The sequence below is a fragment of the Musca domestica genome, unplaced genomic scaffold (genome assembly GCF_030504385.1).
Source record: "Musca domestica strain aabys unplaced genomic scaffold, Musca_domestica.polishedcontigs.V.1.1 13, whole genome shotgun sequence".
NCBI lineage: Eukaryota > Metazoa > Arthropoda > Insecta > Diptera > Muscidae > Musca > Musca domestica.
The window spans coordinates 8340866-8359819 of record NW_026712172.1 but is presented as its reverse complement, the minus strand read 5'-3'; the positions used below and the strand labels follow the sequence as shown (position 1 = coordinate 8359819).

The window sequence follows — 18954 nt, the reverse complement described above, 5'->3', positions numbered from 1 at the left end:
CGCAATATTCCATTCGGCAAATATTGAAAAATGAGTTCGGGGTAAAGCCATTGAAATTCCAAAAAGTGCAAGAACTTACACCGCATCTGAATGAAAATGGACTGAAAATAATTAAAATGTTGCTTCGCTTGGCCGAAAGCGGTCAACTGCCGCAACAGAAAGAAAATAGACTCAAAAGAGCGAAAGAGCTGCTTCGCTTGGCCGAAAGTGGTGAACTGCCGAATTTGGTTTTCTCCGATGAGAAAACGTTGGTTGTCCGGCAGCTTGTAAACAAACAAAATAATCGTGTTTACTTGCCAAAGAGGTCATTTGAAAATGGCACCTTGGGTTGGCCACCAAAACTCAAGTGCCGGGCATAGTGATGGCGTGGGCCGCCATAACAGCCGATTGTCGCTCTGGGCTCGTATTAATCGACCGTGGTCGCAGAATATATGCCGAATATTTCGCAAAAATATTCTGGAGGGTGCATTAAAACCTTGGGCACGCAAACATTTTGCTCGTAGGCCTTGGAAATTCCAACAGGGCTCAGCATGCGCCCCCCAAGAATGTTTACAAAATGAGGTTCCTCGCTTCATTTCCAGCGCACAATGGCCACCAAAATCTCTGGATACCAATCCGTTGGACTATTGTGTCTGGAGTATTTTGGAAAGCAAGGTTGGCACTAAAAAATACCAAAGTGTCGATCACCTTAAGCAAACGCTTCGTCTAGAATGGGCCAAAATACAGCAGAGCAACATTCGGGCAATGTGTGACGGTGGTTTCATTGGCCGTTTGAAGGCCATAATTTGTGCCAAAGGAGGCCAATTCGAAGAAATTTAAACTTGTTCTAATATTTAATGCTATTTCCGACATTTTTTGCTTTCTTTCAATAAAATTTACCTTACCCCCTGGTAAACATTACCATCGTTCTCCACTAATAAAAAAACATTATTTTTATAAAAACAACAATAAAGGAATAAAGCCTGACCATTTTGCAACAACAAAATACTACGGTATCCCGAACAAACAAGCCACACTGTTCAATTTAAAAAAATGTAAAAATTATGGCTTTTGACTTTGTTGCAATTTTTTCATCTCCCCCTGTATATTCCTAAAAATATGCTCAACACAAAGCTGGAACAATGTTTTGATTTCATAAAACTCCAATTGAGTTTACAATCTGAATTATTGGCATAAAAAGGAAGCCCTTATTAATTATCACCTTTCCGACTGAGGCAATTTTCGGTAGAGCTCATTTTTACAACTATACAACGTTCATTGCATTATGAACATAAAGTAAACATTTTTAATGGTTTACATACATAGTACAACAAAAAAATGGAATTTTAATTGTGTCCGGAGTTCAGTTAAAAATCTCAAGAATAGTTAATGAACTAGTAAAAAAAAGTTGTAAAAAAAATCTCACCTTCAACTACCCCATATAACAAAAAAAAAGATCAGCTTTAATGGCGAACCTATGAACTCTCTTTGTAGGCCCAACAACTCTCAGACAAAAGAAATGAAAGAAAATTAGCACTTTTTTATTAAGTGAAAAAAAAACAACAATAACAACAACAAGACAGCAATTAATGAAAATGGCCAACAAAAAATAAAATAATGAAAAAATAAAACACTGAGATTCGGAATAGTAAATTCAGTATGAATAAATGTGTTTTTGTTGTTGCTGTTTTTTTTGTTTTCTGAAGTAGATAGGAAGTCACGTATTTTTTTATATTTCTGTACATTTGTCACTCACAGCATATCTACAGACATACATATTTAAATGTATTTAAGTATATTTTTCTGTATATCTAAAGTGGAAATATTGAAATAACTGAAAACGCTGCTTAATGGTTGGTTATTGACGTGGATGGAAGCGAGGGAGAGGAGAAAGGAAGTCTAACCCAGAAAATTGAAATATTTTCAAAACTTTTTTGGTTTATATATTTTTTAAATAATATGAAAGAACCTTTCAAACTTCCAACTACGTTTGAAAGGGTTTCTGAACACCCACACAAAATGTCTAACCCACGCCAATGTTTGTGACGATTTAATTGTGTTTTTTTACAATTAAATCAATTGATTTTATAAACAAAACATTTCTGCCATGAAACACTGAGCGGAAACGGGGGTGAGCAATGACAAAGAATTTCCGTTAAAACAAGGAACTATTTGGTGTTCTGGAAAAAAATTAAGGGCAAAGGAAGGAAATGCTATTCAAATTGTAAATACGAAGAATAAATTGTTTTTGTAAATAATAATAGAAAACCAACAACAACAAAAGTGAAAAAAAAATGAAAACAAACGACACTAAATGCGAAGGGGCTTTCTACGCAACAGAAAATCTTGCAACCTTTGAAAAATAGAACAATTTTCAGTGGAAAAAAATTATTCGGGATCTGAAATGAAACAAATCTAGCGATTGAAATCCTAAACTTAAAATACTTTTTTATTTAGAAATATACTAACACGTGGACCCTTATTTTAGTCCCAATAATATATATACAGGGTGAGGTGAGAAAATTGCAACCAACTTCAGACTGCTGTCATTTCAAAGCCAACCGTCCGACAGCTGTTAAAATTATTTCAGTGACAGCTCATTATATTGTTTAGAAGCGTACAAAAGCATTTTAGTGAGAATTTTCCAGAAAAAAAGTAATTCGTGATGGAATTCAAGCGTGATAGTGTGATTTCTTTATATTTGGCTGGAAAACCACAAGTGGCTATCGTTAGAGCACTCCAGCATTTAAATGTGAATAAAACTTTTGTGTCTCGCACCATCGCTCGCTACCGTGATACTGGTAGCGCAACCCGACGTCAAGGAAGTGGACGGAAGAAACCAGCAACCTCAGCAGAAATGGTTCGAAAAGTAAAGAAGCGACTTGATCAAAACCCGCGTCGCAGTGACCGAAAAATGGCTCGTGAGCTGAACATATTGCAATATTTTATTTGGCAAATATTGAAAATGAGTTCGGGTTGTAAAGCCATTGAGATTCCAAAAAGTGCCAAAACTTACACCGCAACAGAAGGAAAATAGACTCAAAAGAGCTAAAGAGTTGCTTCGCTTGGCCGAATGTGGTGAACTGCCGAATTTGGTTCTCTCCGATGAGAAAACCTTCGTTGTCCAGCAGTTTGTTAACAAAAAAGAAACAATGATCGTGTTTACTTGCCAAAGAGGTCAGCTGGAAATGTGCACCTTCGGTTGGCCACCAGAACTCAAGCGCCGGCCATGGTGATGGTATGGGCCGCCATAACAGCCGATGGTCGATTTACGCTCGTATTAATCGACCGTGCCATCAGAATAAATGCCGAATGATATCGCGAAAATATTCTGGAGGGTGTATTAAAGCCTTGGGCAAACATTTTGAGCGCAGACCTTGGACATTCCAACAGGACTCAGAACCATAGCACTCAGCACGCGCAACCCAAGAATGATAACAAAATGAGGTTCCTCGGTTCATTTCCAGCGCCTACAATGGCCACCAAAATTTCCGGATAGTAATCCTTTGGACTTTTGTGTCTGGAGTATTTTGGAAAGCAAGGTTGGCACTAAATAATAACAAAGTGTCGATCACCCGCATAGCAACATTCGGACAGCGTTTGACGGTTTCATTTTCCGTTTGAAGGTCATAATTCCTGTAAAAGGTGACCAATTCGAACAAATCTAAACTTATTCAAAAAGTTAATGCTATTTCCGACATTTTTCGCTTTCATTCAAAAAAATTAAAAAAAAAAAAAAAATGAAAAAATTATGGCGTTTAACTTTGTTGCATTATTTTTATATCACCCTGTGGTTCTTGAAATCTAAAATCTCTTCAGGTGTAGCCATGACAGGTGGTTTTGGATATGTTTTTTTTTAATTGTACCAAAAATACCGAATGGTACTTTATTTGGTATTGGGCGAAGGAATGATATAAAATTCTGAAATGTTATGTATAGATAGCTGTTGGTATGTGAGACCGAGATTTGGCGGTGGATTGAAAATCTGTCCCATATTTGTACCAAAAATACTAAATGGTACTAAATTTGGTATTGGGTGAAGGGATAGAGCCGGAATTTCGAAATTTGGTATTGGAACTGTTGGTATCTGGTGTTGGTGTTGGTTATAATTTTTCGAAAAGTACTAAATGGTACTAATTTTGTATCACTGTTGGTGTCTAGAATGGAGAGAGGTAGATTGCTTTGGATATGTGTACTAAATTTGTTATTTGGTATTGGAATATAGCGGAAATTTTAAAATTTCATATTGAAGTCACTGTTAGTTTCTAGGGTTCTCATATGGGGACGTTGAATATATATATATATATATATATATATATATATATATATATATATATATATATATATATATATATATATATATATATATATATATATATATATATATATATATATATATATATATATATATATATATTCGATCGAGCAAACTAGTTCCTAGGTCTACTTGCGTGGACTCCGATCGTGTGAAATGCGTATGAGTGATATGAAATGTGTGCAATTTATAAAATCACTCATACGTTTAGAAACTTATGTACTGAACCATGAGCTACATAGACACAACTCTGATTAAAAGGCCTGACACGAACTGTTGGAACGAATATAAAATTGGACTTTTCGCTGGCAAAGAAGATGAAGTACTTGCTAAAAATTCCTCCTGTTTAATTTTTTTTTTGACGGAATTTTTGTAGGTGGCCGACTGTCGGCTTCTGTTGTAACATTTCAACATCAAAAAATTATTTCTGAAACACTTCAAAAAAATTAGTTTTTAAATTTCCAAGATAGCGCCAAATTGCTATTTCAGTCCAGTCAAAACTACTCGGCTTACACTTAACAATTTATTATTAAGGTCTTTGTTCTGAAACCAACCGCTAAAATCCAAAGTTTCCCAGAAGTATTTAAAATATATATTAAAGTTATACTAAAAACATATTGAAATTAGAAAAAAATACCCACGGAAATATCCACATTCTAATCCTCAGCATGGCCAATTCATGCGGCAAATGCAGTCTGCTGGCGGATACAGGCCACACCAAATTACCCGACGATGGCAATGAAGTGGGTGTTGAGACATTCGATGAATAGGGCGTTTCACTGGCTGCCGATGAATTGAGAGATTCCGTCGAGGCTGATGAAGAAGCTCCCGACGAGGAGGAGGAGGCTGATGAATGGACTTTCAATGAGGTCGAGTTGGCCGAGCCATATGACGACGAAACATTCGAATAAATACCCGATGATGTTGGCGATGTCGAGAGATGTAAAGTCAGGGAACTTTTTGTCTCCCTCAGGGGTCCGGCTGGGGGCGGGGTGCATGAGTAAATGTTGTGGGATTCCTTGAGTGTGTGACGTTTGTTGTGGTTGTTGTTGCTGTTGTGATGTGACTCTCCCTTAATTATAATGGCCAATTCATTTGTGGTAAGGCAAGTTTTGGTATTATTCGTACTGTGTACATTAATTTTTGGTTTCTTCTTTTTGGGTGTGGATCCCGCAGCCGACGAGGACATGGCAGCATATGAAGCGGCAATGGCCCGTTCATATTCCAAATTGCGGGCATTTTGTTTGTGCGTCTCATCGTAGCTGTTGCTGCTGGTCAGCGTTTGATGATGATGATTGTGATGCTTAAGGTTTTCTTTGTTTTTATGCTGGACAGCATTGGAAATTTTTGTTAAATATTTGTTGAGCATGTTTGTGTTGTTGTTTTAATTTTTAAGAAAATGGCTTTGAATACAAATTCGTTGTATTGGATTCTTTGACTAGTTTTTTTTTGTTGAGTTATGCGCAAAAAATTGTTATGAATATTAATCAATAATATTTTTATTTGTTTTAAAATTGTATATAAATTTTACAAAAAAAAAAAAAAAAAAAACACTTTTTATGGTTTTATGTTTTTGTTGTTTTGATTTTTTTCAATGATTTTTAAAAAATGTATTTTGTTTTGACTTTTTAACTTCAATTCTTTTTCAACTTTATATAAAAACAATGTTTTGTATATTTTTCTAATATTTTCTTTTTACAAATTTTAGCTTTGTTATTTGAGTTTTTAGTTTTTTTAATTTTAATAAAAAAATACAATGTTTTATATTTTTATTAATTTTTATTTTTCAGTCGTAACTTCGTTGTTTGGATTTTCATGAAATTACTTTTTAAAAATTAAGTTTTTATTTGAGTTTTTAGCAAAAATATTTTCTCAACTATTTTTCAATATTAGTTTAAAAAAAAAAATAAAATTTTTAAATATATTTTATTTTTTTTTAATATATCTGTTTTATTTTGAGTTTTCAACAAAAAATAATTTATTTTTCAATATCAGTTTTAAAAAAAGTTAAAAACATCTATTTTAAATATAATTATTTATCATTTACGATTTTTTCAATTATTTCTCAATTTTAGTTTTTGAAAACAATTTTTAATTTTTCACTTAGGTTTTGTAAAATTTCGTTGTTTCTAAAACTTCGTTGCTTGTGTTTAGGATTTTCAAGTTGTTGTAGTTTTCACCCACTTTTTTTCACTTTTGCTTCTATTAAATACAAATAATTATGTTTATTTTTCCACTTAATTATTTTGTTGTTTTTTTTTAATATAAATATCTTAACTTTCAATATTTGTATTTATTTCTATTTAACAATAATTTTCTTATTCGCTTTATTGTATTTCTCTTGCAGAGATTTTAACAAATTTTTATGGCAACTTTTCAAGGAATCGAAATTCTTTGGGACTTTGTTTAGCGGAATTTTGGGTTTTTGTGACGCTTGTTGTTGTTGTTCTTGATTGATTTGGGCACACATCAAATGCTCATGGATATACAATGAATGCATTATGACCACATAAAATTCCCCCTCATTTAAAGAGTTGAGGATTCGTTGTAGGGATGGAGGGTGGAGCTTTCCAAGTTTTACGCATACGACGAAGTGCAGTTGTATATATATATATATATATATATATGTCTTTTCTCAAACTGACTGACTGACTGACTAGTTTTTGCTGCTGCTGTTGTTTTTGTAGATTTTGGTTACAAAATTGTTAAACTCGATTTCGTTTCGGTGTTTGGAATTTTCTTTGCAAGGAAACTTGTTTAACTTCAATTGAACAAATCATCCATTTAACGATCAATCACTTGGCAAAAAAATGCAACACGATTTGAACACACTCACACACAGATGTTTTTGTTTTTTGAGTTTTCAAGACAAAATGTTTAACCAAAAATCGGGTGTTTCTGTTTTCTTTAGCAAACTTTAATTCAGTTCAATTCAATTTGATGGCATTTTTATTCGTTTTTTTTTTTGTTTTTCTCAAGATTTTCGAAAATCTTTTTTTTTTTAGTTCAAGTGGTGCGCGCGCGCCTTTTTTTCTTTCTAGGTGATTTGATGATAATGCGAATACGCGTTTCATACGCGGCAACACTTCTCAGAACACTTCTCAACACTTCGACTGTATGAACGTAAATGAATCGAGTTTGAAAACTTACATTTGTTTTTAAACAACCATTCAAATAAAGGTAAACAAACAAAACAAGCAAGTGTGTGGAGGTGTGTGTGTGTGTATACGAGAAACGATATTTTTTGCAAGGCACTCTTCTCTGTCTCTCTCTCACGAAAAGTTACTCTCTATATAACTCATTCATTGGATCCCCAATGGTAACAACAACAATTCACACACAACTTGGCCTGAGAAATATGACTAAGACCCCCTGCCCCAACACAAACACAGTCCCTCTCAACAAAAACAGACTGCCCAACTGAGCGAGCGCATTATGCCTCTGGCAGTGTACGTAATTCAATGAAATTTACCGGCAATTTCAGTGGTTTTTTTGTTATGATTTGAAAATGAAATAAAGACAAAAAAATTGCCGATAATACGGTAATTTATACCATAAGATGTTATACATAATTTTATAACAAGGAAAGGTATTGTGATAGCTGATCGATCTGCAGCTCTGCAAGTACCAGAGTAAGCTGGACGGAATGACGGAATGATTCACCAACGCCCAAACATAGTTGTCAAAGCTAGGATACTGAAACTTTGCACAAGTGACACTCATGTGTGTGGGAGTGTGAAAAAAGGCAGGACATTTAGATGATAACATACATGGCGCCATCTATGGAAATAAGCTGAACGTAAGACTTCGTGAGAAGTTAAATTGAATATTATAAGTAAGCAAATGTTTTGAAAATAGATTCAAAAGCAGAAAGTACTAAAATAACAATTGGTTTAGCCGACAAATGTATATCCGTAGCCAATAATCGTTTATTTAAACATTTTTTGACTTGCACTATTTTTCACACTGTTGCCCCCTATGGCGGGAGGTTCCGAAGAAGCCGGTCAATATTGTCCATTTCGTATCTCACAAATATCTCATATAAATATTACAACGTATCCGATTTCCTTCTTCACTTTACATAAGTCTTAATATTAAAATTTAAGATTCGTTCCAGCAGTTCGTGTTAGTACTCAAAATTCATAATTTGCTTAGTTTGACAAAAATTCAAAATCAAAATCAAAACTTCATATATCGTACTAGATTTTCAGAAAGTCAAGTTTTTATATTTTATTCAGGTCTTTCTTTTTCTCACATCAAAAAAATTCTTAAAATCTTTCATTTTGAAGTGTACCGTCGAGGATATAAGTAAATCCATTGCCAATGGACCCACTTGCAATTTTCCGCCCAAACCTATTTCAACGTCTCCCTATGTAAACCTCAGAAACCAACAATGAACTCTATATGAAATCTAAGAAAATCAGCTCTATACCTTCACCCAATACCAAATTCAGTACTATTTAGTATTTTTCGAACAATTATAGTAAACATTTCCAAAACGACGTTCATATCTCAATTACAGATCGCAACAGAAACCTCAATATCAAATTTCAGGGTTCCAGCTCTATGCCTTCACGCAATACCAAATTTAGTTCCATTTTAGCACTTTTCGTACAAGTATAGGACGCATTTCCAAATCACCTCCAAATCTTAATCCCAGATACCAACAGAAACCTCAATGTCACATTTCGGGATTCCAGCTCTATCCCTTTACCCAATAAACATTTTTGTACCACTTAGAACTTTTCGTACCGCAGACACCTACAGTGACATCTATATCAAATTTCATGATTTCAACTCTATTCGTTCATCCAATACCAATATTAGGACTAGGTAATACTTTTTGTTAATCCCAGAGACCAACAGAAACCTCAATATCAGATTTCGGATATCCAGCTCTATCCCTTCACCTACCATCCAATTTAGTACTTTTCGCACAATTATGATACACTTCGAAAACCACCTTCATATCTTAACCACAGACACCTACAGTGGCATCTACATCAAATTTCATGATTTCATCTTTATTCCTCTACCCAATACCAAATTTAGAACCATTCAGTACTTTTCGCACAATTATAGTACACATTTCCAAAACCACCTTCATATCTCAATTCCTCCTTCTATCCTCGATCTACATGCCATATAAGGTCTCCGACCCCACCATTAACAAATTTAATGGTGACATTTTAAACTTTTAAACCAATTAACATTACTGTAGAGTGCATGATATCACTTCGAGAAGGCGAGTTCCACAAAATGGAAACGTACGTCCCGAAATTCACTCCATTTTGGCTGATATTAGCACATGAAACCTGAAATCGAATTAAGAATACATATGGGAGCTATATTTAAATCATAGCCGATCTCGATTAAATTTGGCAAAGATATTTCCGAGCTCTATAAGATTTCTGGTACCAAATTGTTATTTGGACTGATATTAACCATTTGGTGCACAATTCACCCGAAATTTGGTAAACATATATATTGGAGTTACATCTAAAACTCAACCGATCTTGATAAAATTTGGCAAAGGTATTTCCGAGCTCTATCTGGTACCAAATACCAGTTTCACAGATTGCCAGACTTAACCATAGTGCCACCCGGTCTGATAAATGACGTGACTTGGCAACCCTGGATCTGACCATCTGTCGATAATCTTCTCCATAAGCAGATTTCCCGATTTCATAAATTTGAACGCCGCACTTTATTAACAGTTCGCCAACCTTCGCTTCAATGTATTGCCCAATCCTTCTGATGTTCGGTTAGTTGAAACGCAGCCGCTCGCTATAAAGCTGCTAGTCGAATACGCGAAGTAAGACCAAATTTTCCAGAAGAGGCAGCGGGACTAGTAATGATTTCCAGAATCAGTAATTTAACAGTGAAAGTCAACCGGTTGGTACGGGAGCATAAGAGGAATGAAGTGGAAGGACCATTTGTCCTGTGTTGCAACATTGGAACTGTTATGAGTACGCTGTGGATAACGGTTATGTCGTTCCCGATGATAGGACCTCAGTCATTTTCAACGAAGTTACAGTTACTGATCCGTAGAGGTATGCGGATATTGTAACCGACAATTTGACGAGCACCCTGAGAACAATAGGGCGAAGCAAAGAGTACTTCGTCGTATTAGATCACTTTTCGCAAAGGAGGCATCACCAAAGTTTACGATGGTGATGTTGGTGTTGAAATGTCATTCAAAACGCTAAGCCATAAGAAGCATTGATTACAGATGCCATCTCACTATAAATGTTGAAAGAACTGGATTCGGTGGGAGTTGAGTACCTGACAAAAGTTCTCAAGGTGTCGCTAGCCACCCATATCGTTCGAGAAACCTGAAAAATGGGAAAAGGCGAGTCATACAGGTCGTTTTCACTTTTCGCGCTTGTAGCGAAAACTGATATTTTCCTGTCCAACATTAGATAAAGCTATCCAGTTGCCGATTAAGTCCATCTACAGCATAGTACAACAATATTGCATGACATATTCACACATCTCAGTCGGGGATTAAGCCAGAACAAGCCGTGTCATAGAGCAGTGCTTGTAGCACTTAACCTATCAAAGGCGTTTGATACAGTCTCCTCCGGCCAAGTTTGAAACGTTGGATAATTAACTATATGTGGGAACGCCAGTCCTACGTGGAAATCCGGAACAAGAAGTTCAAACTCCTCCGTTAAGTAAAACAGGAAGTTCTCAAAGGAAATGTTTAATCTGTACCTTTCCGGAATTCCTTGCCCTCCAGACGACTCAAAGAACGTAAGGTATGCGGATGATTGTATAATTATGACGTCGGGCCATGTTGTTGAAGATATATGTGTCAAGGTGAAATTTCGCGGAGTTTTGCGCCTACTTCCACGCGAGGAATTTAAAAATATCCACCACTAAATCAATGGCCAGGTAGAGGGAAACTTAATTTTTACCACTTCCCCACGATCCTAGAGGTCACATTTGTCAACATATTCAAGTCGTACGAAGAAGCCACAACTATATTCGACAAAATGAAAAGTAGGAATTCGGTTCTCAAGGTTCTAACTGGCAGCACTTGGGCTGCGGTCGAGGAGTCCTTGTGGAGCTCTTTTAACGTCATATTTTGTCTGTGGCCAAATATACGTCTCCTGTGTGGCCTCTGAATGCAAGTACTACGCAGTGGAAGAATATCTAGAATTCTTACATGAGAACTGTGATGAGGTGCCTACATACTTCACCTGTGGATAGCATAAGGAGGCGAAGGTCCTTCCCGAACGCCAGCATAACCATATGCCTTTGTTGCTGTACCCTTGCTGGTGCTGTGGTGGGAGACATTCGAACTACCCCCCCAAAGAGTCGTGTCAGGAAGGACACACGCTATCTAGAGAGGGAGGTCTAACGTCGTGAGAGAGAGAGAGAGAGAGCCTCTAGAATCAATCAGTTCTGATTGACATTCATACTCTGATGCAGACCCAGTTTACCCCCTTTAAATTTTAGCTGAAAACGTCGGTAGGATTTTTATTGCCGTTGCAGTGGTTACACGTGGGAAAATAACATTATACGGGGCTTCGGAAGAACCAGTACTAAAGTTGTTGTTTTTGTTAATTATGCGAACATTTACTGTTCTTCTAGAAGAAGTTCGGTAGAAATTCTACAAGGAATCATTTTTTATGTTACCAAAATCTTAACCTACTCTTAGTTAAAACTTGATAACATTAATTTACTGAAAGAAGCCACGATTTAGGGTTAGGTCCCCACTGTTTTAATAACAATAGAAACAACAAAACTACAATACAAAAAAATTATTTAAATGTCATCTGCAAAAAGAGAACAAGTTGCTGATACGTGCGTAAGTTACACAATTCAATTCAAAAAACCATTGACGTATTGACTTGATGATCCATCAGTCGCCACCACAGAGACAGTTGATGTTTAATGGCTCACAGTTTAGTAGGCAGTCAGTAAGTCAGCCAGTCAATCTGTGGTCACACGGTAACAATTTTCAAAACAATACAAAAAAAAAAAAAAAAAAACAAACAAAATACGACGTAGTGTGCGGTAAAGAAATCTACGCTCTATGAACAATTTGCTGGTGTTGTTGTGGTTGCTGTTTTACTCACGCAGAGCTCAATTCTATGAATTGGCCAACGACAAAAACAAAAACAAAACAATCATAATAAAATTAAAAATGAATAAACAAATTATGAATTTGTTGTTGTATGCATTTAAGTGTGAGAGATCTAGCGGGGGGTGTGCCTCTGCTGCTGTGCCAGCAGTAATAATAACAGAATTATGAGAGAGTGTCTCATCTGTAATTTTCCTTTGAAGAAGTCATGCAACAGGTTTGTGTCTTAAGTCTTTTGTTTTGTTTTTTTGCTGTCTTCCAATTAGACCAGCTGACTAAAACAAGACACTTTGTGATTCAATTTTATTTCGATTAATGAATGAATTAAACACACACACTTTGGTGAAAACAAAATCGCCTACTCTTTCGTTTTAAAAATTCGGCATACCTATTTAGGCAAAATCTGTATCCGCCGTAAACAAAAACCAACCAGAAGACATATTTTAAATAATTTTACGATTTAAGGTAGGTTTTTTTAATGAGAGGAAGATACCACCACTCAAACCATTCCGGCCAAACAAAATTTCTTTAAATTAATATCTTTGTTGTTATTGATCAGTGAGGAGTAGAAGTTGTGAAAATAAAAACAACCTGTGTAGGAAGGCAGGCAAAAAGGTAAAATATGGAAACAAATAATCATTTGTAAAGGAAATATTTGGTCTTTTTTTTGATCATCTGGAGATTGAAACGGAAAAATACTCAAAAAGGAATATAAGGACCAGATATAAATACTCAAACTAGGCAAAGGTATACCAAATAGTCTACAAAACGACCTACCGGTAGTCTCCGATTTACCTGGTCGTTGATTAAGAAGCAAAGGGCCATACGGAAATGTATGATGGTTTGCATGAAATTTAAAAAATCTTCGAGTTTTACTCTTCTGACCTATATACCAACAACTCCACATAGAGCTTGCAGTACCGTTATGTTGAGGCTGATATACAGAGACATCTATATACAGGGTGAGATGATTTGAGATTTCAGACTGTTGTCATTTCTAAGCCACTCGTCCGACAGCTGTTAAAATTATTCCAGTGACAGGTCATTATATTGTTTACAAGCATACAAAAGAATTTTGGTGAGAATTTTCCAGAAAAAAAGTTATTCGTAATGGAATTCAAGCGTGACAGTGTGATTTCTTTACATTTGGCTGGAAAACCAAAAGTGACTATCGTTAGAACACTCCAGCATTTAAATGCGAATAAATCTTTTGTGTCTCGTACCATCGCTCGTTACCGCAATATTCCATTCGGCAAATATTGAAAAATGAGTTCGGAGTAAAGCCATTGAAATTCCAAAAAGTGCAAGAACTTACACCGCAACAGAAAGAAAATAGACTCAAAAGAGCTAAAAAGTTGCTTCGCATGGTCGAAAGTGGTGAACTGTCGAATTTGATTTTCTCCGATGAGAAAACATTCGTTGTCCAGCAGTTTGTAAACAAACAAAATGATCGTGCGTACTTGCCAAAGAGGTCAGCTGAAAATGTGCACCTTTGGTTGGCCACCAGAACTCAAGCGCCCGCCATGGTGATAGTGTGGGCCGCCATAACAGCCGATGGTCGCTCTCCGCTCGTATTAACCGACCGTGGCATCTGAATAAATGCCGAATATTATTGCGAAAATATTATGGAGGGTGTATAAAAGCCTTGGACACGCAAACATTTTGGCCGCAGCAAACATTTTGGACATTCTAACAGGACTAAGCATCATCGCACTCAGCACGCGCCACCCAAGAATGGTTGCAAAATAAGGTTCCTCGCTTCATTTCCAGCACACAATGATCATCAAAATCTCCGGATACCTACGGGTTGGACTATTGTGTCTGGAGTATTTTAGAAAAAATACCAAAGTGTCGATTACCTCAAGCAAGCGCTTCGCCGGGAATGGGCTACAATACCGCATAGCAAAATTCGGGCAGTGTGACGATTTCATTGGCCGTTTGAAGGCCATAATTCGTGCCAAAGGTGACCAATTCGAACAAATCTAAACTTATTCTAAAATTTGATGCTATTTCCGAAATTTTTTGTTTTTATTCAATTAAATTTAAAAAAAAAAATGAAAAATTATGGCGTTTGATTTTGTTGCAGTTTTTTATCTTACCCTGTGCAAAGTGAGGATCCAAATCAAAAAATTTTTTTTTGTAAGGCAGTTAGGCACCCATGGGAAACTTCAAATACTAATCTTTAGACAATTCTGTTGAAAAAAATGGGAAAGCTCTTCAGAATACCGAGTTATATGGGAGATACAGGGTTGTCCATATTCGACGGACCCATCTGGCAACGCCATAACTTTTGACAGAGATGTCATATCGCTTAATGACATACCGCGTTTGAAGCGTCAGTCCAAGCAGATTTTTACCATGAACCAATACACGCCACGCGAGCGCTCTGAAATTTACATTCAACAGAAGTCAATTGTGAAAACTCAACGTGCTTTTAAAACATTAAAAATGTGAGAAGTGAGCCTTCTAAGAACACCATTAAGCGTTTATACGAAAAATTTTCGACTGGCAAGGCTCTTTCTAATCCGAAGAGGCCATATAAAAGTCGACCAAGGCGATCGGCCGAGAATATCGCTGCCGTACGAGCCAGTGTTGGGAGGTCCCCAAAAACATCCCAAAAACGCCGTTCTCAGCAGTGCGGATTGGCTCGGTCTACTTTACAACGGATTATTCGCATTGATTTGCATTTGTTCCCGTACAAAATTCAATTGACGCAAAGAATGTTGCCTGCGGACAAGCCTCGTCGATTGGAATGGGCCCAAAGAGTCATCGAAATGGCCGAAGATGACGAGCAATTTTGGAACAAAATTATCATGTCCGATGAAGCCCATTTCACATTGAATGGGACCGTAAATGAGCAAAATTGCCGTTTTTACGCCACTGAAAATCCTCAGGAGATTCAAGAAGTGCCTCTTCATGACGAAAAAGTCACAGTTTGGTGCGGCGTTAGTGCGAAAACGGTCATTGGGCCGTTTTTCTTCCAAAATGAAAATGGCCATGCTGTTACCATCAATCAGGAGCGTTATCGCGACATGATGACCAATTTTGTGATGCCAATTATTCGTCGAAAGCGTATGAGGCAGTTCTGGTTTCAACAAGACGGCGCTCCACCGCACACAAGTCGCATAACAATCGATTTTCTGAAGAATTTGTTTCCGGGCCGTTTGATGTCGAAAAGTGGTGATTTGGATTGGCCACCGTGTTCGCCCGATTTGACGCCGCCTGACTTCTTCTTGTGGGGATATTTGAAGTCAAAGGTTTGCGTTAACAAGCCAAGGACCGTAGAAGAGCTCAAGGACAGCATTCATGAAGAAATAGCCGCTATTCCGGCCGAAATGTTGGCAAAAACGATGGAAAATGCAGCAAAAAGGGCACAATACGTCATCAACGCCAGAGGCGGCCATTTGAGAGATATCATATTCAAAAATTCAAACCTACTTGGAACAAATTAAATGATTAACATTGCCAACTGCCAAATTTTTATTTTTTTCTTTGATTTTTAAAAAAAAAAAAAAAAAAAACATGAGTCCGTCGAATATGGGCAACCCTGTATGTAAACTTTTTTGGCAAGGTGGTTAGAAACCCATCGAAATGTTCAAATTTTTTGTTACCTTGTGTAGCATATATTTTCATAAAAATGTCAATAATTGTGTGGTATATAGTTTTTTACATTACGTTGTTGTTATGTAATTTTTTGTTGTAGAAAAAAACAACAATTACGTAGCAGACACTCATTTTCATGTTTGTGTCTTAAATCTTTCGTTTTTTCATAAACTTTATTTAATCGTATATGGGAGTCGACTAGACTGACCATAAAAAGTCAGCCATTTGGTGTCGCTGTTACTCACTTTAAATAAAATGCGTTTTTGGAGAAAAATATTTTTCGACGGGTATCGTTTTAAAATAAAACTGCCCACATTCTTATTCCAAGAAAAATAATGCATTTTTATTTAGGCATTGCCTGGATGGGTGATGGCGACGACAACGATAAAAAAATTAAAAAAAAAAAATATTTCAAAATACAACAACTCAACCGTTTTTTTCTTTTTTTGTTGAGGTAAACAAAATATTTACCGGTTTCCGGTTTTCAACTGACCGGTAGAATTTTGTTGTTATTGTAGTTTCGATGTTTGCTTTCATTCTGCTGGTATGCAGAAAACTAGCTCCGACGACATTGGTCAAATGGCGTCCCACATGTTGGCAATGTTTGTTGTGACATGAGTCTAGGGGCTAATTTTAAAGTGCTGCGTAATGGCCGGGTTGTAATGAAAACAAGACGACAAATAATTGTTTGGTTGCTCTCTGGTGTTGAGAAGGGGGGTGGAGGGAGTCTTAATTGCCACTTCTAAAGAAATCCACTCATTGCTAATCTCTCGTCGTCACTCGAGACCAACACCCACTGCCAATTATTTGTTTTTAATGTTGCAATAATTATGAAATCACAAGCCAGGTTTGGAAGCCACATTGCTCGAATAAAATGTCATAACAAAGGTGGCGGGTTTACGTTGATTTTATTTTTGTTTTTGTTTGACATCACGGGTTGTGAGTGTAGAATGACAGGTAGAACTTTTGTAAGAAATTCAATGACTAATACGATTTGAGAATGAAAGTTGTTTTTGGTTGAATGACTGTCAGCCGATAGACTGATGAGTAATTCTACGACAGAACTTAGTTTCCAAGAAGGATAGCATTCGATGGAAGGATCATTTTTTCTGAAGCATCATAATCAATGTCAATTCCTCAAGGAATCTCAAAAACATAGATTATTGCAAGGTATTTTTTAGATTCTTAAATATTGAAAGCAATGCTTACCCACTTCCTTCATATAAGTGCACTTATTTGGTCTTACCTGCAAAAAAAAAATAAATAATGACTTTTTTAAAAACAAGTTATAACAAGTAAAAAAGCAGCTATGTTCGGCCGAGCCGAACTTTTAATACCGTCCACCATTTGGAAGTAACTTGAAAGATTTCCAAAAAAAATAATCCGAAAACTACCACTTAATTGAAAACCGTTATATGAGGGCTATACGTGGACCGGCATAGGCGACTTTTGTGAAAAGCGATTACAATATTCCAATACGAAACTTGAAAAAAAAAAAATCGGTGAATAGTGTAGTTAAAATCATCAAAATACCGAATATAGGGAGGTACCATTATATGGGGTCTATACCAAAACGTGGACCTGCCCAGACAATTTTCTGTCATAGGCTGTACTATGGATTACAAACTTCAAATACCAAATTTAAAACAATTCCGGTGAATAATGTCGCTAAAATCATCAATATACCGAATATAGGGAGGTACCCTTATATGGGGTCTGTACGAAGACGTGTACCTGCACAGTCAATTTTCTGTCTTAGGCTGTAGTACCCATTACAAACTTCAAATACGAAATTTGTTACAATTCCGGTGAATAATGTTGCTGAAATTATCAAAACACCGACTATTAGGAGATACCGTTATATGGGAGCTATACGAAGATGTGGACCTCCATACGAAAATTTTTGTCATAGGTTGTAAATTTCCAAATCTTTTCCACAGTTTGGAACGGCCGAGCTTACTGTTTACAAGCGTACAAAAGCATTTTTGTGAGAATGTTCAGAAAAAAAGTTATTCGTGATGGAATTCAAGGGTGATAGTGTGATTTCTTTATATTCGACTGGAAAACCACAAGTGGCTATCGTTAGAGCACTCCAGCATTTAAGTGTGAATAAATCTTTTGTGTCTCATACCATCGCTCGTTACCGTGATGCTGGTAGCGTAGCCCGACGTCAAGGAAGTGGACGGAAGAAAACAGCAACATCAGCAGAAATGGTTCGAAAAGTAAAGAAGCGATTTGCTCGTGAGCTGAACGTATCGCAATATTTCATTCGAATGGTTTCAAAATGAGGTTCCTCGCTTCATTTCCAGTGCACAATGGCCACCAAAATCTCCGGATACCAATCCGTTGGACTGTTGTGTCTGGAGTTTTTTTGGCACTAAAAAATGCCAAAGTGTCGATCGCCTCAAGCAAGCGCTTCGCCGGGAATGGGCAAATACCGCAGAGCAGCATTCGGGCACTTGAAGGCCGTTTGAAGACCATAATTCGTGCCAAAGGTGACCAATTCGAACAAATCTAAAGTTATTCTAAAATTTGATGCTATTTCCGACATTTTTTGCTTCAATAAAATTTAAAAAAAAGATTAAAAATTATGGTGTTTGACTTTGTTGCATTTTTTTATCTCACCTTGTATTTAAATTTGAGGTAGAATAATTTTGTCTTTGACTTCATCCTTCTAAAATTACGTCTTGTTGGAGATTTTTGCATAAAGTCACATAAAGTACGGCTTTAACCCCAAAATGTGATTTTACATGAATTCCTGGCGTTTAAGTTAGATTTTGACTTTTGATGTCTTTTGGAACCCATAGTAGAATCTTATGACAAATAAATTTGTAGAATATTTTGACTTGCTACTATCCCGTTTAAAGTATTAAAAAAAGGACCAAAAAGACCCTTTTGTTGACCTGCTTGAGGGTTAAAAGTTCTTTAAATTCTTAAAAATAATCTTCCTTTTGTTATCTGTAAT

General features: G+C 36.4%; 1 protein-coding gene across 3 annotated transcripts in view; it reads right to left on the bottom strand.

Moving 5' to 3' along the window:
- LOC101887567 (tyrosine-protein phosphatase corkscrew) overlaps positions 1 to 18954 on the bottom strand; it is a 152231-nt gene that overhangs the window by 36198 nt on the left and 97079 nt on the right. Inside the window, exon 1 of one of the 3 annotated variants that reach the window (XM_005180424.4) lies at positions 4936 to 5745. The exons of 1 other annotated variant lie outside the window; for it this stretch is intronic. In XM_005180424.4, the coding sequence (XP_005180481.1) occupies positions 4936 to 5663 (728 nt within the window). In that variant the 5' untranslated portion in view covers positions 5664 to 5745. Of the gene's footprint in view, positions 1 to 4935; positions 5746 to 18954 lie in introns of those variants that run through there. One more of the 3 variants, XM_005180425.4, reaches the window with a different exon arrangement.